The 22,390-nt window shown below is 39.9% G+C and overlaps 1 protein-coding gene across 7 annotated transcripts in view; it reads left to right on the forward strand.

The window, feature by feature from the left end:
* Positions 1 to 11,614: 11,614 nt before the first annotated feature.
* LOC100763560 (coiled-coil domain-containing protein 150) overlaps positions 11,615 to 22,390 on the forward strand; it is a 91,922-nt gene continuing 81,146 nt past the window's right edge. For 3 of the 7 annotated variants that reach the window (XM_027396882.2, XM_027396884.2, XM_027396886.2), the window contains exon 1: positions 11,617 to 12,065. In XM_027396882.2, coding sequence (XP_027252683.1) covers positions 11,991 to 12,065 — 75 coding nt within the window. In that variant the 5' untranslated portion in view covers positions 11,617 to 11,990. Of the gene's footprint in view, positions 12,066 to 22,390 lie in introns of all 7 variants that reach the window. The other 4 variants (XM_027396887.2, XM_027396883.2, XR_003481492.2 and 1 more) reach the window with 3 other exon arrangements.

Genomic DNA, 22,390 nt, shown 5'->3' on the forward strand with positions numbered 1-22,390 from the left:
GTTTTAAGGAAGCTTAATTTTATAGGCATATATGAACGTTTCCAACCTTAAATTAAAAATTTCAAGTTATTAAATTAGAAGTTGTTGGAGGGAGGAAGAGAGAGAGCAAGAGAGAGAGAGATCATAGTTTGAAGAAAGGTGTGTGTGGCGGGGGGTGTGTGTTTACATTTGTTCCTCTGATATCTTAACACTAAGAATAGAAGCTTCCACCTTCTGTCAATAGATCAACTTCAGGATTGCTTCCCTTTCAGCAATACCTGTCACCTTGCCCTAGTGAAGGACGATGCTATGGCAGCTGAAACACATGCGATTAGCAATTACATTATTTTAGCGGGGGTTTCAAGACAGGGTTTCTCTGTGGCTTTGGAGGCTGTCCTGGAACTAGCTCTTGTAGACCAGGCTGGTCTCAAACTCACAGAGATCCGCCTGCCTCTGCCTCCCGAGTGCTGGCCTGCCCGGCAGCAATTACATATTTTGATCCCCTTTTCACTTTTTAATGGTTTTATTGAAATATAATTTAAATACTATACAATTCACTCCTAAAATGTACAAGTTTGTGTTTTTTAGTATATCCATACCATCATCTAACCATCACCACAATCCGTGTAGGACACTTCTATTAACTCCAAAAGAAATTCCATACCTTTAGCCATTACCCCAATACCCTTCTTGTTCAACTTTTTCATCACTGCTCTAGTAAAAACTAACATTGCCACATAATTTTTATAATTCACAAGTTATATGGTGTATAATTTTCTTATAAATTTAGCTGTCAACTTGACTACATCTGGAATTAATTAAGACCCAAGTGGCTGGGTTCATCTCTGAGAGATTTTCCTCTTAATTAGGTGGGAAGATCCGCTTTAATCCAGATCTTTTGAGTGGGACGATCCACCTATAATCTGGCCACACCTTCTGCTGGAAGCCTATATAAAGGACATGAGAGAAGGAAGCTTGCTCTCTTTACCTGCTAGCTCTCACTCTCACTGGCAAGTCTATTCCTTTACTGGCATTAGTCTACTTCTTTGGGATTCTGGCCTATATTGAAGACCAGGTGAGGCATCTGGCCTCATGAACTAAACATGGACCTACCAACTTGGACCTTCCATTGGTAGACAGCAAATGTTAGAGTAGCTGGACCATCAGCTGTAAGCCATACTGATAAATCCCATATACATTAAAAGTTCTGTTCCTCTAGAGAACCCTGACTAATATACCCATTTAAGCACTCATGAAAAATCTGATTTTATAATCCCAAAATCCTCAGGACGAATGTTCAGACATTTTCTTTACTTCATACTGGAAGTTGTCCAAAGGAAACAGATTGGACTTAGCAAAGTTCACCTGAGACTGAACTGCTACTGAATCCAGCATATTGGTGTTTACATACAGGTGTGGTGATATATTGTTTATGATATAATAAAGCCATTGAAGATCAGAATACAAAGCTAGCCCCAACCACAGAAGCTGGACAGTGGTGGCACACATCTTTAATCCCAGGACTCAGGAGACAGAGGCAGATGGATCTCTGTGAGTTCAAGGCAACCCAGGGCTACATGAGAGTGAATCAGTCTAAAAGAGAACGGAGCTCATGCCTTTAATCCCAGCACTAGAGAGGTATATAAGACAGTAGTGGGGCATTCAGTATTCAATCTCGGTTTAGTCTCCATCCATATTGAGGTCAGGATCTCCCTAGGCCTGGTAAAGGTAAGAACTGTCTGGTGGCTTGCCTCCTTTGCTTCTCTGATCTTCAGCTTGAACCCCAGTATCTGTCTCTGGGTTTTGTTATTCATGCTACATACAGGTTTGAAGGGTAACAAGTATCTTGTCTTTCTTTTCTAGTATTGGTTACAATTTTACAACTATTTGGCATGCAAGTCCTACATTGGTGTTGGATACTGTGCTCTAAGATGTCATGTTGACATTATAAAGGACATGGCTATCTTCACAGTCTAGTCCTGGAACTAGCTCTTGTAGACCAGGCTGGTCTCGAACTCACAGAGATCTGCCTGCCTCTGCCTCCCGAGTGCTGGGATTAAAGGTGTGCGCCACCACCGCCCGGCCATATCTTTATATACATATATATCTCTCTTACATGGCCATACATCTCTATATACAGTTACACTCTTCATGAATTCTCCACATAGTTACATACCTTCACATTTCTTTTTACATCTCCCTTTCAGCATACACACACTGCACAGCTCTTTTCCAAGCAGCTCCCTACATAGCTCAACACAGCTTCCTAACCTCACAGCCAAACTCTGGACAATTACATGTCACATTTTCAGGGTCCAGCCCATTCTCATAATACAAGGTAAGTCACACAGTTTTTCTCAGGCTTGGGAGGTTACATTGACCAGCCAGGGAGTAACACTTGGCCAGGAACATAGCTCTAAGTTGTCGAGGGTTCCCAGACAGAAAATGACATTGGAATTCAATACTTAACAATAACAATAAATTAGTAGAACCTTGAGTGCAGAAAGTCCACTACTGCATGAAGTTTATTTCATGCAGTAATAAAGTGGCCTTAAGCCTGACCTTGAATCCACACCATGGGAATCCATCCTTGTGTATTCTCTAGCAGCTAGTCTGTTTTGAATTTATTCTAAAATATAAAATAAGCTGTCTCTGTGATTGAAAAAAATAACTATTAATTTTCTATGTCAGTCTGAATAATGAAAAATATCTTAGTACTATTTCTATTCATCAAATTTATACAGTTAGGCATAAATTATCTTCCTGACTATCCACAACTATATGTGTGAGCAGTAGATGGGATATTTTCACAAGATAAACACACAAGCAGTGAGAATAATACCCATAGCTACTTTTAGGAATGGAATGTGTTAGCACACGAGAGAATTAGAGCCAGAAGCAACTTGTCATTTCCAGTCAGTAACTCCACACACCTTCACATTTCTTTTTACATCTGGCTGCAGGGTCTTGGGGGAGCAGGTGCACAGGCAGGAAGCCCTGGCCACAGCTTTGCCAGTGGGGCTGCCCAACAGAGAGTGGATGGTCATTCATCTGGTGGGTCAATCTGCTGAACACTAGTCACCTGCTGTATATTCCCATTGGCTCTAAGCACTGGGGAAAAAAAACAACAACTTAAATGAGGGAAAGCTCACAATTTCAGGGCACAGGTCATTGTGGCAGGAAGTCCTGACAGCTGGAGCCTGGGGAACAGGTGCACAGGTGGGAAGCCCTGGCTTCAGGGTCTTGGGGAGCAGGTGCATAGGCAGGAAGCAGAATATATTGAATATTTGTGCTCCGCTCACTTCCTTCTTTATCTCCAGTTCAGGATCGAGACCCATGGAATTACCCCAATTAACTTAATCTAGATAACTCAAAACCATTCCCAGTAGCCAAATAACCAGTCATAGATGTCTAGAGGATCATTCCCCAGGTAATTCCAGGGTCTGTGGAGTTGACAATGACCACTGCCCAGCACATTCCTAACACTGTCTCAGACTCAATTCTGAGCGATGTGTACATGGGATAAATGTAAAGCAGCATAGCAAAACTTACTGACAACTGAAACACTAGAACCTTCTCACAGACTCTGAGATACAGCACTTGGTGTGAACCTACTTCTAGTTTATTGTTAAAATAATTGACCAACATTTTTTAAATGACTTTAATAGGTTCCAAAGTCCCATCAAATAATATCCAAAATGCCCTAGATGAATCCAAAATCAGTCAACATACAAATTACCAGAAAAATGTGATCAGTTCCTAAGGCAAAAGGCACCAACAGGTGCAAAGTCTGTGATAACCCAGATGCAGAGGAAAACATTTCTGTAAACAGCCAAATGGAAGGAATATTTTAGGGTATAAGGGACATGTGCTCTCTGTCACAATGACTTAATTGCTACTGTAGTTCAAAATGTTATAGATTACATGTAGATAAACAATCATGGTTATATTTTAATAAAATTTATTTATAGAAACAAAGTTTGAAATTCATGCATCAAAAATATTCGATTTTTTTTCCAACTGCTTTAACTATGGGGAAATCACTATTTTTTTTACAGGCTATATAAAAACAGCCAGCAGGTTGGATTTGGCTCATAGGCTTTGTAGTTTTTAATCTCATGGCTGAAAAACTATAAATCAACAATTATAGTCATACACCATTAAATAAAGGTACACATTCTTGGACTGACTAGAACAATAGAAGTTGTCAAATGAGTGAGACAGAGAAACTACTAAAAATAACAGAGTGGGAATTTTGTTTTGCTGAGATGGGGTCTCACATAGTCCAGATGGCCAAAATCACCTTGTAGCTAAGGAGGATTTGAACTCTTGATTCTCCTGTCCCCACCACCTCCCAGGTGCTCAGATTATAGGCGTAGGCCACCACACCTAAACACAAAGAAGAAAACCACCATATCTGAAAATCTATGCTAAGAAACCAGAAAATATCAAATATAGGTGAAATGCTTTCCTAGCCAACATGGACAGGACTAGGCTTTTGCCTGTGGTTCAGTCTGTGGGGAAAGGTCACTTGTGAAACAGAATGAAGCTCTGAAGGGGCAGATCTTGAACCTAAACTTGTAGATCTTACTTTATTTTACCCTTATGTATGCTGTGGGAGAGAGTCATGAACTAACTATACAATGCCTGGAGGATAAACACAGCATTGTTAGTTTCTATTATTTGTTATAGATTTTAAATGATTTATTTTCCTTTATTTCCTTGAAATTTTAATATATTTTTAATAATAATGTAATAAATATTACATTATTTCTCCCTTTCCTTTCATCATGCTAAACCTTCCTATATACCATTCTTTGCTCTCTATCAAATTCATGGCCTCCTTTTTCATTAATTGTCAGTGTATATATGTATATGCAGATGCATATAGATTCCTAAAAAATATAAATACAACCAGCTCAGTCTATATGTTACTTATATGTATGTTTTCATGGCAGACGATTTGATATTGAATAACCAATCAGTGTGTGATGGGGCAAGTCCTTTTGTGTATGTTTGTCTTACTGGTTGATAAATAAAGTACTGTTGGTCAATAGGGAAGCAAGTTAGGCAGGACTAGGTGTAGAGGAGGATTCTGGGAAATGTAGTAAAGAGAAGTCTTGGGATCCAGGCAGGAAGTGACATAGCAGGCAGACTCAGAATATAAACAGGGACAAGCAGGAAATCACTCTCTTCCTCTTCCTCCTACTCTCTTCTCTGGAGCCGCCACGTGAGCCCAACAGGACAGGCTGCATGCCGCCATCGTCCTTAATCAGATAAGTCTTTATAAAATAATGGGTTAATAATTATGGTTGATAATTAAGACAGAGATAGCAGATAAAAAATCCTAGTCATTGGCCAGCAGCATTGTACCTAATATTAATCTTTGTGTGTTATTTTGGGTACCCACATGGCAGTGGGACTCGGGTAGCTTGGTGAAAAGATTTATCATTATGAGTGTGCTCTTCCCTGGGAAGACTATTTCTCCTGCTATCAGCATTCCTTAGTTGCCTGTAGTTTTTATGTAGAGTTGAAGACTCCTGAATTTCCCCATCCAGGTTAACTTGTCCATTGTTGTTGTCCATCTTTGGCTCATGTTTAGACAGTCATATTGGTGAGACTTAATGGGTGTAGTTTCTGACATTTCTAGGAGACATAGTCTCACAGAAAACTTCATATAACTCTGGCTCTTACAATCTTTCCTTCCCCTCTTCCATCCTGAGTCTTAGGTATAGAAGTTGTCTTGTAGGTGTATCAGTTAGGACTGTTGCTCCACAGCTCTGCATTTTGGTTGGTTGTGGTTTTCTGTAATGCTCTCCAACTGTTGCAAAGAGAATATTCTCTTCCTTGCAGGGGTAGGGAGTGAGTGAGAATAGGCAGTAGAATAGCAGGGTCCAAGTGATATGAAAGAGGAAATGGGAAAAATGAGAGAGAAAGGCTCTAACTAGGGAGCAGGCAAGAAGATAAATACAGAAGGAGGATAAAATAACAGTAAGGATATTTAAAAGTCAGGGTACATGTAATACTATAAACTATCCACCTAAAATAAATCAGTTTATAAATATACACATATAGTTTAAATTAAAATTGCCCATCTGATCTGACAATGCTCCCTCCAAGAGCCATGGGCATCAAATAAAAAAATGCACAAGGCATGAGAAGCCCTCTTTTGAGCTGTTGGTCATGGTTTCCAAGAGACTCCCAAGACATTACAGGCTATCACTGTTGTCCTTGGTTAACCCCTTGAAATGGAAGGTAAGTTCCTATTGCTGAAGATCCCATCCACTACAGATGCAGAGCTCAGAGGTTCCTGAGCTGGACCAGACCTAAAAGCCTGAGGACTAGCTTTTATGATTCCAGAAGGCACCATGCAAGTTTCCAAAGGAGGGAGTCAAATACAAGTTGACTATGAGCCACAGCATGACCAGGATGGCACAATAACCCCAAGAGTACAAACATAATATGGTGGTCACTGAAGGTGTTAAACTCTCCCACTTTTACCACTGAATTTAAGTTTCAGTTCTCTGAGAGGGGCAAACAGGTGTCTCTCCCAACAAAGGGCCATTTATCAACAAATTATATTCATAGCCAGGGGAGAGAATATGAACAAGTCCTACAGTCAGCCCCACAATGTTTTAAGGACAAGTCCTACAGCCCCACTTCTGGGTCATGTCTGGACTTGCCCAAGGTCACACAAATGTGTCCAAAGTAAAGCCAAGTCAATTAAAAGCATACTAATGTAACTGATGTTTGCTTAACCATCTCAAAAGTTTGAGATGACCTCATTGTCCCTGAAACGGCCATTTAACGATGCTTAAAAGAAGCCTGTGTGGTCTTTTCAGGGTTGCCATTTTGTCATGTGGTTGAGCCCTGCACACTAGAATTTTTACTCTCAAGAAAGAAATGCTCTTGTTGATTGCATGTGTGAAATGTGGTCTTTTGTGAGTCATCCCACATGACTCTCAGACCCTAACAGTAACCAGCTCTTTATTTGGACGTAAGACCAGTTCCATGAGAGGAGAATCAGGTCACAGATCTTGGAGGAGAACTTCAGCTGCCACATGACTAAACCAGCATAATCCCTAATTACATCATAGATGCTTGTTCTTATACCCTTCCTTCATTAAGGAAATTTCTCTTTATAATCTGTTTAAACCATAGAAGTGATGTGTCTACATGAAACAAGTCTTTTGTCTCTGCCATTTCATGTCTTTAAATAACAATGTCAGGGCACATTGTTAGCTTGCTAGTAGGTTAAAATAGACCATTTATAGTTCTTGTTGTATATAAAAGACACAAAGTCTGGATATAGATGATGCTTATGAAATATTATTTTCTATGGCCATCCACATTATTTCCTTCTTTATCTGCTGATTATAATTCCCCAATAATACAAAGCACATAATGTGTGAGATGGCAGTTATTACACAAGTCCAGTCCTGGAAGACACTCTCAACAGTTTACATATTTATCTTTGCCCTGCCTGTCTAAAATGCATGTACTCAAATGTTTTTCTTTTCGATGAAGTAGATGATAATGTATGTCCTATCACTAGTTCTTTCGTTTGATGATGTGCTGTAAACATTATTTTTAGAATATCAGGCACTTCTTTTTGATGGCTGCTTAGTGTGAATTATAGTTGGCTAAACAGCTTCTTACATTTACAGTAGATTGGATTCATTTTTTCTAATTTATCAATCTCCCATAATATATCTTGCCACAGTTTATGTGTGATCTCAATATTATTATTCTGTGCTCTATGACAAAGGACATCTCATTAGATGTGATACAAACAGGTTTGGATTGTGCTTTGAGCTCTCACTTGTCTTGCTGCTTTTCTATTGCTGCTAAGAGAATCATGCCTCATGAAAGTCACTGCCTGCTTTTGACTGGACACAGAGAGGATACATGTGTTATATGACAAAACTTTTCCAGTGGAGAAACAACACATGTTACTCATCACAGATAGGGAGCCCACAACAGACCAAAGTATGGATACCACCAAAGTCCAGTTTGGCAAACCAATGAGTTTTATTGGGATAGCTTATAGGAATATGGGTAAGGGGTTACTTATAGGAGCAGAATGACTCAAAGACAGCCGCATCACCAAAGCCCACCAAGTATGGGTGACAGCTCCCAAAGCTGGGAACCTGGAGCACACTGCACAGGCTGCAGGCAGCTCATCAGGCTTGAGAGTATCCTATCCAGGTGCCTCAGTTGTTCTAAACCTCTCCCAGGCAGCTGGTCTCGTATCAGAGTCTTCTTTGTAGCTTGTCTTCTCTGAAAGGAATGCCAGTTTTTATTACTTACTCTGGCAGGGAGGACCCTAGTGAATCTGATCAGTTTCAGGGACTTCCTGGAGCTGTTTTGAGTTATTTACCTTCCTGCTTAAGGAGCTTCCCAGAAGGATGGAATGTTTTAATCTCAGACAAAACTGTTATATATATACAACAACACCCAACAGGGAAAGTCCATCCTATCCCACCTGTAGACATTTTATAAGAATAAATACTATATATGGTACTGTTTGAGTAAATTTGCTAGTATTATTATGAAGATTAATGTCATAGTCATTTTTATTGATTCCAATTTTTATTATAAACATTTGTTCAATTATTAGTCATCCTTTTCCACAAATTTTGCAATTTTTAGTCAGATATATTCCTAGAAGCATAATTAATTTTTGAAGCTAAATAGATAATGTTGATGGTGATAGAAATACTAATATATAGCAAGAATTTTCCATATCCGGACTTTGTGTTTTTTTATATGACAAAAACTGTAAAAGTTTTAAGATTTTTACCCTATCTTCAAGGTAACAACTTATTCTGACATCATTATATGGAGATATGGAACACCCATGTTAGGAACAAAAGGCTTTGTTTTCCACAGCACAGCAACTCTTTGCTTTTCTGATTTTCTACTTGAACCTCAATATCTGTCTCTGGGTTTTTATTATTTGTGTCACACAGTTCTCTCCTTCCAGCATGTGGGGTCTGGGGGTTGAACTTGGGTCATCAGAGTTGGCAAAAGACATCTTTACTTGCTCAACCATTTCACAGGCCCGTTTTTTCCTTTAATGACTATGTCAATATACCGGAACTAAGGAGGTACTTCAATCTTCAAAATGTAAAACAGCTGTAGCAATGTTGCTATAACATGGCTTTACTTATAAAAACAAAAGAAAAATCTACGTGACCATAAAACTTAATTGGTGGAGCTAAGGGACAAAACCCTCATAAGGACCACTATAACTGTTGGACAATTCAACTCACAGGTCTATATTTGAAGCCTGGGGTTGATTTGCTGGTTCATTAACAGTCAAAGATTCCTCCAAGTCCTAATGTCTACATCCAATGCCAATACTCACCAAAAGATCTGGATAGCCTACATAAAGTGAGGAACTGGCACAAGAGATGAATTATTTGATTTCTGTGTTTGCATTTCTTTGTCCAAAGAATACAATTCAATCTGAGGGAAAGTGTTGGAGGGAGCTTTGCTGCCATTTTGTGATTATAACACTGCCAAATCAGTGACATCTCTGGAAGAAAGCAGATGACTTTTCCCAGCCTAAAGTCAAAGAATAGGTAGTCAAAAGAACAAAACAATAGTTTCTTCTAATAAAAGCATTTAAAACTCAGTAGGTTACCCACTCTAAAGAACTTTCTGTGCTTACACGGGTTTTTCTCATAGAGAAGTCAAAGGTCAACCCAGTTTTCTCCTTCAACCATAAGGGCCTTGGGAATTGAACTCCCCTGTACTTGTAATTAGGCTTTGTAGCCAAGATGCTGACCCATCTGCTATATGTAAGCACAGACACACACACACACACACACACACACACACACACACACACACACGAGACAGACAGGAGAGACAGAGAAAGGGAGAGAATGATAATTTAAAAAAATTATAAGACTATCCGGGCATTGGTGGCGCATGCCTTTAATCCCAGCACTCGGGAGGCAGAGGCAGGCGGATCTCTGTGAGTTCGAGACCAGCCTGGTCTACAAGAGCTAGTTCCAGGACAGCCTCCAAAGCCACAGAGAAACCCTGTCTCAAAAAAACCAAAATAATATATATATATAATATATATATATATATATTCAAATAGTTTAAGTCTACTTAAGAGGAGACTGTGGTGATATCTTGCTTGTATAAATAAAGCCTGTCTAAAGGTCAGAGAATGGAGCTTTCCAGTAGCTAACCAGAGGCCTGGAGGTCTATACAGACAGACAGGAAGTGAGGTAGCAGGGCAGAAACAGGATATAAGTAGGAAGAACAGGAACTTGCTCTCTTGTCTGCTGAGACGCTACAGAGGTAAAGTGTGGCTGTGGCTTGCTCCTTCTCTCTGCTCTCTCAGGATTTTCCTCTATATTTGACTCTGGTTTGTTATTATCTAGACTAATTAAGAACTCCATTTACAAGAGACAAAATGCACTGCAATTAACAATGGGTAGAGAATATCATCTTAGGAGAAGTAAGTCTCAAAGGCAGGCTGTGCTCAAAGGCCTGAGTTCTGGGAATAGGGACAGAGGGGTGAGTGGGTGAGGTTGAAACCATAAGCAGTTTAAGCTTCATCCTGTTTAGTGGGAAAGTATTAGTTCAATGAATGGAACTATTAAATGGTGTCAAGTGGAGACTGAGATGACCAGACTTACTTAAAAAAAAAGAATCACCCAAGTAACTCTATGAAAGGTACATTGAAAAGCCAGGTAGGAGGCAATTTCAGTGTTGTGACGAGATAGTCTGTGGTCCGAAAGGAATGCCCATGGCTTCCATGAATAAAATGACCTTGTTTTATGAATGGAATTAGCATTTTAAAAATTAGTTGAGAATCAGGAAGGAAACCAGAAAGAAAAAAGTATGTCCAATTGCTTCAAACATAAAACCAGAAGCTAAGTTTGGTAGCACATGTTTTAAATACTATTATTTAGGAAGCTGAGACAGCAGAATTTTGAGTTCAAGGCAAACCCGAACTATATTATCATGACTCTGAAAAACAAAACAAAACAAAAATACTCATCAAACCCACAAAATTAGATGGATAAGTCACAGTCTTATGAATATGTCTTAACAGCTGTGGCTTGATGGGAAGTCATTGTTCCCAGCTCAGGCGGTCCCAGTCATCACAAGAATCAAGAATCAGAATAGCAAAATTAATTCTGTCACGACACCTACTAAGTAAAAGAGACAGCATCTAGGATTTGACTAGGTTTATTGGAGAGCTGATTTATCAGCTAGAATGAAGAAGGGCTTTAATTGCCCTGTGGGTGTTACCAAGTGCCCCGAAGCTCGAGTGAAGTTGAATATCACGTTCTTTCACTATAGGTTTTTTACAGAGTGTAAACACTTACACAGCAAAACTGAGAAACGTGATTTTTATTCTCATTCCCTCTCATTCCCTCTCTTCTTCTCCCTCCCTCTCTCCTCCCTCTTTCTCTCTTCATTTACCTGTCAACAGGTGTCATAATTTCTGTTGAAGAGACAGAAAATTAGAGAATAGCTTTTGTGTGGTTTACTGTCCACCTGATCATCATCAAAGAGGGCTGAGTGGGATTCCTTTTACAAGAACAGCTGTTTGGTTTTTTTTTTTTTTTCATTTTTATTGTCCTTAGCAAAGATCTGTTCATTTCCCATCGCTCAGAAGTTATTTGAGCCTTTGGTCCTCCTACAACTGAAAACATCTGATCTTGGGCTCTAGCTTCCTGCAGAGTGAGCCTAGAGATTCTCGGTAAATCGGACACAGAACTCGTCCACGTGGGAAGAGGACAGCAACTACGTTTCCCAGCATGCCCTGATGGGCGCACAATGGAGTATGGCGTCATCTTGGTCACGTGGCGGCGCGTTTCCCGGCGCGCTGAGGGATTCCGGCTAGGGTCCCTCCCCAGGCGGAGGGCCCTGCTGGGCCGGGAAAACTACAATTCCCGGCATGCCTCACCTCGGGTGCGCCTGCGTACGGGAGCAACCCTGCTGGCGAGCGGGTTGGTTTAAAACGCTGTTCTAGTCCCATGGAAACAAACCTGCTGGCCCCGAGACGGAGCTACAGGCTGGTGGATGGATTAGGGGCGAGGCTGCCCGGCCAGGTAAGTAAACGGAGGTGGGCGGTGCAGGAGCGAGACCACGCCTCAGAACAAGGCCTGGAGTCCCTTTCCCTCCCAAGCCGAGTCCAGTCCCTCCCTCCAGACCTCCAGGTCCTTGGTTTAACCATGCTTCAGCACTCTGTCTGGCTGTGAAAAGCACCTCAAGCTATGTTGGCTTTGGTTGGAACATAGCTGCCGGAGGGTGGCCAGTCGCTGAGACCTCTACTTTAGCCGCCGTTCCCTTTTCATACAGTTAGTTGGAGGTTCCTGGGAAGGCCTTTCGGCATTAACATTGGTTTTCTACCACTGGTTGTCCTCCCCGGCTTGCTTCCTAGACAAGAGTTTTCATTTGTGCATTGTTTCCTGCCCGTGCTGGAATAGATCTTGTTAACTATTGTCATGTTTGTTTGGCACCCACAGCAGCCAAGGCACTGTGATACTAGGCTCTACAAAACAAACAATTAAAAAAAAAAAAAAAAAACTCACAGAAACCTAAGGACTGCAATCCTACTTGAAGACATATTAATCAACACGGGGCACGCACAGACGTCTGGGTTTTCGTGGACTCCCCCAGTGAGAGGGAATGATAGGCAGGGAGGAGGAGGATAAAGGTCATTTCACACCAGCTGCTCTCCAAGCACTGTTGGTAGTAGTGTTTTGGGTTTTTCGAGACACAGTTTCTCTGTGTAGCCCTGGCTGTCCTGGAACTCTCTGTAGATCAGGCTGCCCTAGAATTCAGAGATCCACCTGCCTCTGCCTCCAGAGTGCTGGAATTAAAGGCATGCGACACCACCGACTGGCTCCAGACACTATTTGGGACATAACACTTATTTTTTAGTTTTCTCTGATAAAAATTGCATGCTTGTGGTCAGTAAGATCCTTTCTAATACGGAGAGCAGATTTCTACCAAAGTTGGAGACCCTTTTGAGACTTGAATAGAAATGTGTTGTCGATGCTACAAATACCATGGCAACCCCTTTACAATGACTTAGTCAATAGTTTGATGAAGACAGCAGTAACTTCACCTGCACAAACCAGGTTAAGACCTCCCATGCTTAGGAAAATTTATTTTGCAACCTGAAGAGAAGAACCTGGAGCCAGGAGGCAGAAAGAAACAGAAGACCTAAAGTGGGAGGAACCTGGGGTGTAGCACAGTAGGGTGCTTGCCAAGCCCATTTTTCTGTGCCTTTAATTCTAGCATTGCAAGATAGAGACCTGAGGATGGGAAGTTCAAAGTCATCCTCAGTGCACAGTGAATTTGAGGGCAGCTTGGGTTACACAAGACCCTACCTCCAAGTATAACTAAATAACTAAATAGCTAAATAACTGCCTTTATGAAATGTATTCATCTCTCCCTACCTTAGCAGACTCTTAGTGGTAAGCTTCCATGTTTCCTGAGGTCTCAAGAAGGTAGCTTTTTCCTTTTGCTGCCTCCTTTCTTTCTTCCTTTCTTTCTTCCTTCCTTCCTTCCTTCCTTCCTTCCTTCCTTCCTTCCTTTCTTTCTTTCTTTCTTTCTTTCTTTCTTTCTTTGATATGGACACCAGCCAAGAAAATCTGCCCTTAACCTGGTAGACATTCTCACAGTCTCTAAAAAGGCCCTACCTCTGTACCTTGTATAACTCCTTTTACTAGTCCATGGCTGGGCTTCTGCCTTTTCTTTTGACTCAGAAGCATAAAAGGCTAACACAAGTGTAAGCATCTCAAGATACTGGGCTCGATATTGAATAGATGGTTCAGCAGTTAAGAGCACTGGCCACTCTTCTGTATCTATCTACTGGGTGATAGATACAGGCCTAATGTCGTTCTTCTGCATGTGGACATCCAGTTATCCCAGCACCATTTGTTGAAGATGTTTTCTTTTCTCCAGTATATGTTTTTGGTATCTTTGTAAAATATTAAGTGGCTGAAATTATGTGTACTTAATGTTTGGTTCTTCTATGTTGGTTTTGATAGCAGTACCATAATGATTTAAAGTTTTCATTGTAGAGGTCCTTTACTTCCTTGGTTAGGTTTATTCCTAGGTATTTTATTTTCTTTGAGTATATTGTGAATGAGAATGTGTCCATGATCATCTCTGTATGCTGGTGGAGTATACAAAAGCTATTCATTTGTAGAAGTTGACGTTGTATCCTGCCATGTTTCTGAATTTATTTATTGTTTCTAGGTTTCTCTTAGAATGTTTGGGATCTCTATAGTATCATGTCGTCTGCAAATAGGGATAGTTTAAGGACTTCTTTCCCTATTTATTTTCCTTTAATTGCTTTCTCTTGCCTTTTTGCTCAAGCTAGTACTTTGAGCACAGTGTGGGGATGGTGGGTATCTCTGTATCTTTCATTCCTGACTTCAGTGTGATTTTTTTTCAAGATTTTAGAATGATGTTGGCTGTGGGTGTCTTGTATGTAGCTTTTATTGTATATTGTATAGATCCAACACAATTATATGTAGTATGTATGTATGTATGTTTCTAGCCCTACATTCTCTAGAACTTTTATCATGATAGCATTTTGGATTTTGTCAAAGGCTTTTGCTGTATCTATTGAGGTCATGTGATTTTTGTGTTTAAGTCCACTTATGTAGTTTATTGCATTTATTGACTTATTTATATTGAACCATCCCTGCATTTCAGGGATAAAGCCAACTTGGTAATGATGTATAGTCTTTTTGATGCATGTTCATATTCTGTTTAAAGTATTTTATTGTATATTTTTGAGTCTATGTTCATCAGGGATATTGGTCTTTAGTCTGTCTCCCTCCCTTCTCATCCTCTTCCTCTTCCTCCTTCACTGTTTTATCTTTATCTGCTTTGGTTAATAAAATGTTACTGGCTTTGTAGAAGGAGTGTTCTCTGTCTCTCTGTCTTTCTTTCTGTCTTTATTTCTTTCTGAATAGTTTAAGAAGGACTGACTGTATGTTCTTTGAGACTGTTCTTTGAATGTCTGCTAGAATTCTGCTGAAAATCTGTCTGGCTCTGAACTTTTTTTGGCTGAAAGACTTTTTATTATTGTTTTAATTTCCTCATTTGTTATGGGTCCATTTAAGTTGTTTACTTCTTAGCTTAATTTGGATGACTTGCCTGAATCTAGAAATTCATCTGTTTCTTTTGGTTTTCAAAGCTTAATGAAGTGCAGGTTTTAAAAATATTATGATATGAATTTCGTGTTGTCATTTGTAATGTTTCCCTATTAATTTTTTTTTATTTTGTTAATTTGGGTCCTTGCTTTCTTTTGGTTATGTGGGTTAAAAGTCTGTCAATATTGTTTACTTTTTCAAAAATAACCAACTCTGATTAGTTGATTCTTTGTATTGGTTTGTTGTTTCTATTTTGTTGATTTCTGTTCAGATTTTTATTATTTCTTGCCATTGGCTGTGTTTGGATTTGGTTTATTTTTGTTTTTCCAACTTCTTGGGTTGCATCATTAGTCATTTAGTTGCGCTCCTGATTTTCTTTAGTGTAGGCACTTAGAGCTATAAATTTCCTCATAGGACTTATTGCTTTCATTGTGTCCCAGAGGTTTTATTGTCTTTTGTTGTATTTTCATTTAGTTCCAGTAAGTGTCTCTTTCTTGATTTTTTTTTTCTGTTTCATCATTATTTAATAAGTTGTTTAATCCCTATGAGTTTATATATTTACTAGAGTTTTTTTTCTGTCAGTTTAAAATTTTATTGCATTATAGTCAGATAGGATACAGAGTGGTTTGTTTGTTTATTTATTTATTTATTTATTTATTTATTTGAGTTTGTAAAGATCTGTTATCCTATCCCAGGATGTCATCTATTTTTAGAGAAGCTTCTGTGTGCCACTGAGTAAAATGTGTATTCGTTGGCATTTGGGTGTAATATTCTGTAGATTTTTAGTCCATTTGATAGATGATATCAGTTAATTCTGATGTTTCTCTGTTTATTTTTTGTTCAGATGGCCTATCTTTTGGTGAATGTAGGGCATTTAAATTACCTGCTGTTAATGGGTTGAAGTTAATCTGTTTCTTTAAATCCAGAACTAGATTTTTTAAAAAATGAAACTGGGCACCCTGGAGTTTGGTGTATATGTTTAGGATTGTAATGTATTCCTGGTTAACTCTTTTGGTTAATTTCAGTTGAAGTCTATTTTATCAGAGATTAGGATGGCAGTGCTTGCTTCCTAGTCTACTTTGATTGGAGTACTTGTGTACATCCTTTTCCTCTAAGATAGTATCTGTCTTTAAACTAAGATGTATTTCTTGTAGGCAACAGATGGATTTTATTTCTTGATCCATTTAGTCAGTTTGTATCTTTTAGTTGGAGAGTTGAGGCCATTGTTTTTTAAAGTTATTACTGAAGTGTGTGCATGGGTGCATGTGTTTTGTTGTTTTCTGAAAGACCCCCGAAGAGGTACTTTCGTAGAAGGAGACCCGCACCCAGGAATCAGCGAAACCACGAACTTTGGATGCAAAAGCAAGAGGCTTTATTAGTAGCACGGGTACCTGGGGACTTAGCTTCTGTTCGGCCAAGCCCCGAGCCCCGGAAGGGGGGTCCTTTTATAGGGGAAAAAGGCACAGTACAGAAGCGAAAAGCATCAAATCAGCATTTTCTCAAGGTCTAATAGTCAGGTGAAACGGCCTTTATCTTCTGCCGCGTCCAGATGGCTGACCTTGGGACGGAGCGATCCGGCGGGGGCCGGCCTTGCGCGGCGGGGAAGTGGGAGCCGGCAGCTGTGGGGATCAAGGGTCAGGGAGTGCAGGGGAGGGGAGGATGTATTCGCGCGCGCCCAACCAGCTGCCGACCAGAGGAGGAGGCAAACTTAAAAGAAAAAGCTAAGGCCTGGGGGGTGGGGGGTGGGGGGTGGGGTGGTGTCTTTCATTTCGAGATAGGATTTCTCTGTGTAGCCCTGCTTGGCTGTTATGGAACTTGCCCTGTAGACTAGGCTTGCCTTGAACTTAGAGATCTTCCTGTCAGCCTCTGCCTCCCAAGAGCTGGAGTTAAAAGCATGTGCCACTGCTGCCTGGCATTTGAAATGCATGCATTGATAGTAGTCACTGTATTGTTTTTGATGGCATTTTTTTTGTATTTTGTGGTTTAATAATAATAGCTTTGTATTTCTTTCCACAGTCTCTTTGATGTGCTTGTTCTACTCTTCAACCTGAAATAATGCTTTCTGTATTTTCTTTGGTTGATTTGCTGGATATACATTTTGTTTAGGTTGTTTATGTCTTGGTAAGTTTTTCTTTCTCTTTCAATCATGACAGACAGTTTTGCTAGGTATATTATTCTAGTTTAGCTATAATAGTCTTTTACATTGCTCCAGGGGCTTCTGGCTTTCAAAGTTTCCACTGGAAAATCAATTGTTATTCTAATGGCTTTTCTTTTATATGTGACTTGTGTTTTTTTGCCTTACAGCTTTCAATACACATTCTTTGTTATGTATGCTTAGTATTGTAACTGTGGAATGCCATGGCAGTTTTCTTTTCTGGCCTTGCCTCTTTGATATTCTGTGTGTTTCTTGTATCTGTATGAGTATGTCTTTCCTTAGCTTGGGGAAGTTTTTCTTCTATGATGTTGAAGAGCTGGTCTATGCTACTGATTTGGAATTCTTTCCCTTGTTTATGCCTATAATTCAAAGATTTGTTTTTTTCCATGGTGTCCCATATGCCCTATATGTCTTCTTCTTCTTCTTCTTCTTCTTCTTCTTCTTCTTCTTCTTCTTCTTCTTCTTCTTCTTCTTCTTCTTCTTCTTTTCTTTCTCCTCCTCCTCCTCTTTCTTTTCCTCCTCCTCCTCTTCTCTTTCTCTCTCCTCTCTCTGCCTGTCTTTTTAATTTTTCAGATTCATGGCTTATTTGGTCTAGATCCTCTAGTTTATTTTTGAGTCCTGATATCCTCTCTTCTGCTTGATTCATCTCACGTGCAAGGCTTTTCTTTGAGTTTCTCATTGAGTTATTGGATTTTTTAATTCCATCTTCATGTCAAGGCCTCATCAGTGTTCCTACTCCTAGTTGAATTCCATTCTCATGTCATGGATTGTCTTTCTTATTCCATTAGCTTATGTTTGTATTTTTGGGGGGCATCATTCAGACATTTATTCTCCTTAAATTCTTTCACCTTAATTTCACTGATCTGTTTCTTTGTGTCTTGTTGTATGATGTTTTCATTGTGTTCTGACAAATAAAACTTGCTTGGGAGTTAGAGGGTGGAGCTAGCCTCTAGGTGACCACAGAGGTTTAGAGAACTGTAGAGAGGACAGGAAGTGGTAAGGTGGGGCTGAGACAGGATCTCAGCCTGTTACAATAAGTCTATACTGCATCCACTGGAGCCCCGCTACCACCTGGGCGCCCAGAGTAACACAGTCTTTTATTAGTTTACAATGCTGCTGGTCAATTGACTAGGATTTCTTATATGCTAGCTCAGTCTTAATTACCATAAATCTATATATTTTATAAGACTTATCTTAGAGGATGCTGGCAGCAATGTCCTGTCTTCCTGGGTTCACATGGTGACTGTGGAGCAGAGAGCAGGAGGAAGAGCAAGAGGAAGACTTCCTGTTTGTCCCTGCTTATATATGAGTCTGCCTGCTATGTCACTTCCTGCCTGTATGACAAGACTTCTTTTTACTACATTTCCCAGAATCCTCCTCGACTCCTAGTCCCACCTATCTTGCTTTCCTATTGGCCAACAATATTTATCAACCAATAAGACAAACATATACAGAAGGACATTCCCCATCATCAGCCCTTTTGGTCAGATGAACCACAGAGGTAGGAAGTCACTGGTGGCTACTCTTCTTCTTCTCTGATCTTTCAGGTTTTTACCCTGATATCTGACTCCTGTATTTTATTGATAAGATTAATTAGATTAATCTTTATATCTTCTTTAAATTCCTTGAATTCTTCAATGTTCTTTTAAATTCTGTATCCTGGAGTTCATCCAGGTGATTTGTAGAGAAGATACTGGCTTGATCTTTCCCATTGTCTGTATTTCTGTGAGATCTGGGCATGTGGATTGTTCTGTGTAATGAGTCTATTTCTGTCCTGTCAGCCAGCTTCCAAATAATAACATGGAGAGTTCTTATTAATCATGAAAGCTCAGCCTATAGAGTAGGCTTGTTCCTAACTAACTTAACCCATTTATGTTAATCTAAATTCTATCATGTGGCATTACCTCTCTTCCATCTTGTACCCCCTGCTGCCTCAGAGGTCTCCTGGCATCTTTTGTGTGCCTAGATTTTCCTCCTCTTCCTTTCTCTCCCCACCCCCCACTTCAACCTCCTGCTTAGCTATTAGCCATTTAGCTTTTTATTACACCAGTCACGCAAATGCATCTTCACATAGTATACAAATATTCTACAACATTTCTACCTTTTTAAATTAAAAAAAAAGGTTTTAACTCTAACATAGTAAAATTATATACATTAAGAACCGGGCATTGGTGGCACACGTCTTTAATCCCAGCACTCGGGAGGCAGAGGTAGTTGGATCTCTGTGAGTTCAAGGCCAGCCTGGTCTGCAGAGTGAGTGCCAGGACAGGCTCCAAGGCTACACAGAGAAACCCTGTCTCGAAAACCAAAAAAAAAAAAAAAAAAAAAAAGAACAATTATAAGGTAAGAATTACATTTACAATGTACAGTCCATTTTTATTTGGCAAATTTGGAGAAAGTACTCTATTATCTATCCTATCTTAGTGAGTCTAAAATTTTGTAACTAAACCACTTTCTATCCTAGCTTTTATCACTAACTCAAAACTATCTTTTTAGACCTCAAAACATTTTCTTAGATGAACAATTTAAGCTTTTATGTCTCTCAACCTTATATACTTTAGATCTCTTATGTAATATTTTTCTGAATTTGTTAACAAGGAAAACTGTATAACTATCTTGTCTTCAAATCCATCAGAGACCCAAGAAGTATATAATATTGCTGGAGTAAACAGGAAGTGCATAACAAACAACTTGCAAAATTATAAGAGTAACAGAGACAGCTTACTGTCTGGACAGTCACGCAAAGTTCCTCTGCAGCATTGGGGCATCTATCTTTGGCCTATAGGCCTAGAATATCTGACAGTTTTTTTTGAAGCAGGAATTTTGAAGGACTATCCTACCTTGTCTTGGCAAAGTTCAGCAATTGCCTTCTTTTGTGTCCTTCTTGTCCAATTTGGACAGCATTCTGTTAGCAGTCGAGGCAAGGGCAGGTTCATTTCCTAATGGCTAACTTTGTAATGAAGAAAGTAAACTCCATATGGAGGTTCTTCTACTTTTGAAAAGATTGGTGCTGCTAGTAGCAGATGTGTCTCATTGTCATGAAAAGTCCTATGTTATTGAAACATCTTAAGTGCTGTATTCTGTAGGTGTCTGAAGTGCTTGAAGACCATCTATGTATCTAAAATATATCTCTGTATGGCGGTGAAAACATACCTAACATGTTTGTTATAGGTGACTGACGACTAACCTGCATTTCTTAATTATCTTAAATGGTTCATAATAATAGCTTTCAAGGACTAGAACTTTATATTACACTTTTTTCCTTTGCAGATTTTTTTATTTGAATTAGAAACAAGATTGTTTTACATGACAATCCTAGTTTCCTTCTCCCTCCTGTCCTCCCCTACCACCCCCGAACTAAAATCCTACCTATCACATATCCTTTCTGCTCCCCCTGGATGGTGAGGCCTTCCATAGGGTGTCATCGGAGTCTATCAAATTTTTGGGATAGAGCCTAGGCCCAGCCCCGTGTGTCTTGACTCAGTATTCCTCTAAGTAGAATGGTCTCCCAAAGTCCACACCTATGCTAGGGATAACTACTGAACTACTACAGGAGGTCCTGTAGATTTCTGAGGTTTCCTCACTGAAACCCATGTTCCTGGGGTCTGGATCAGTCCCATGCTGGTATCCCAGCTATCAGTCTGGGGAACAAGAGTTCTCAGATGTTCAGGTCAGCTGTTTCTGTAGGTTTCACCAGCCTGGTCTGGACCCCTTTGCTCTTCACTCATCCTTCTCTGCATCTGGATTCCAGTTCAGTTCAGTGATTAGTTGTGGGTGTCTGCTTCTACTTCCACCAGCTGCTGGATGAAGGCTATTAGGTGGCATATAAGTCAGTCATCAATCTCATTATCAGGGGAGGGCATTTAAGGTAGCCTCTCTGTTGCTTAGATTGTTAGCTGGTGTCATCTTTGTAGATCTCCAGACATTTCACCAGTGCTTGATTTCTCTGTAAACCTAAAATGTCTCCCTCTATTATGGTATCTCCATTCTTGTTATCTTCTCTTCTTCCCCTGACTCAACCTTTCTGCTCCCTCATGTCCTATGCATCCCTTCTCTTTTCCCCTTCTCATTCTCCTAGCTCCCTCCCCACTCTTCCTGTGCTCCCAATTTGCTCAGGGGTTCTTGACCTTTTCCCCTTCTCCAGGGGACCATGTATGTCTCTCTTAGGGTCCTCCTTGTTTCCTAGCTTCTCTGGCATTGTGGATTGTAGGCTGGTAATCCTTTACTGTATGTCTAAATTCCGTGTATGAGTGAGTACATACCATGTTTGTCTTTTTGTGATTGGGTTACCTGGCTCAGAATGGTTTCTTTGAGTTCCATCCATTTTCCTGAAAATTTCAAGATTTCATTGTTTTTGTTTTTTGTTTTCCGCTGTGTAAATGTACCACATTTTCTCTATCCATTCTTCGGTAGAGGGGCATCTAGGCTGCTTCCAGTTTCTGGCTATTACAAATAGTGTTGCTGTGAACATCGTTGAACAGATATCCTTGTATGAATGTGCTTCTTTTCGGTATATGCCTAAAAGTGGAATTGCTGGATCTTGTGGTAGACTGATTCCCATTTTCTTGAGGAGTCGCCATACTGATTTCAAAAGTGACTGCACAAGTTGGCACTCCCACCAGCAGTGGAGAAATGTTCCCCTTTCTCCACATCCTCTCCAGAATAAACTGTCATTGGTGTTTTTGACATTTTAGCCATTCTGACAGGAGTAAGATGGTATCTCAGAGTTGTTTTGATTTGCATTTCCCTGATGGCTAAGGATTTTGAAAACTTTCTTATGTGTCTTTTAGCCATTTTAGATTCCTCTTGAGAATTGTCTATTTAGTTCTGTACCCCACTTTTTAACTGGATTGTTTGGTGTTTTGGAGACTAGCTTCTTGAGTTCTTTATATTTTGGAGATCAGCCCTTTGTCAGATGTGGGGTTGGTGAATATCTTTTCCCAGTCTCTGGGCTGTCGTTTTGTCTTGCTGACTATGTCCTTTTCCTTACAGAAGCTTCTCAGTTTCAGGAAGTCCCACTTATCAATTGTTGATCTCAGTGTCTGTGCTACTGGTGTAATGTTCAGGAAGTGGTCTCCTGTACAAATTAATTCAAGGGTATTTC

Source organism: Cricetulus griseus, chromosome 2, assembly GCF_003668045.3.
Source record: "Cricetulus griseus strain 17A/GY chromosome 2, alternate assembly CriGri-PICRH-1.0, whole genome shotgun sequence".
In the NCBI taxonomy this organism is placed as follows: Eukaryota; Metazoa; Chordata; class Mammalia; order Rodentia; family Cricetidae; genus Cricetulus; species Cricetulus griseus.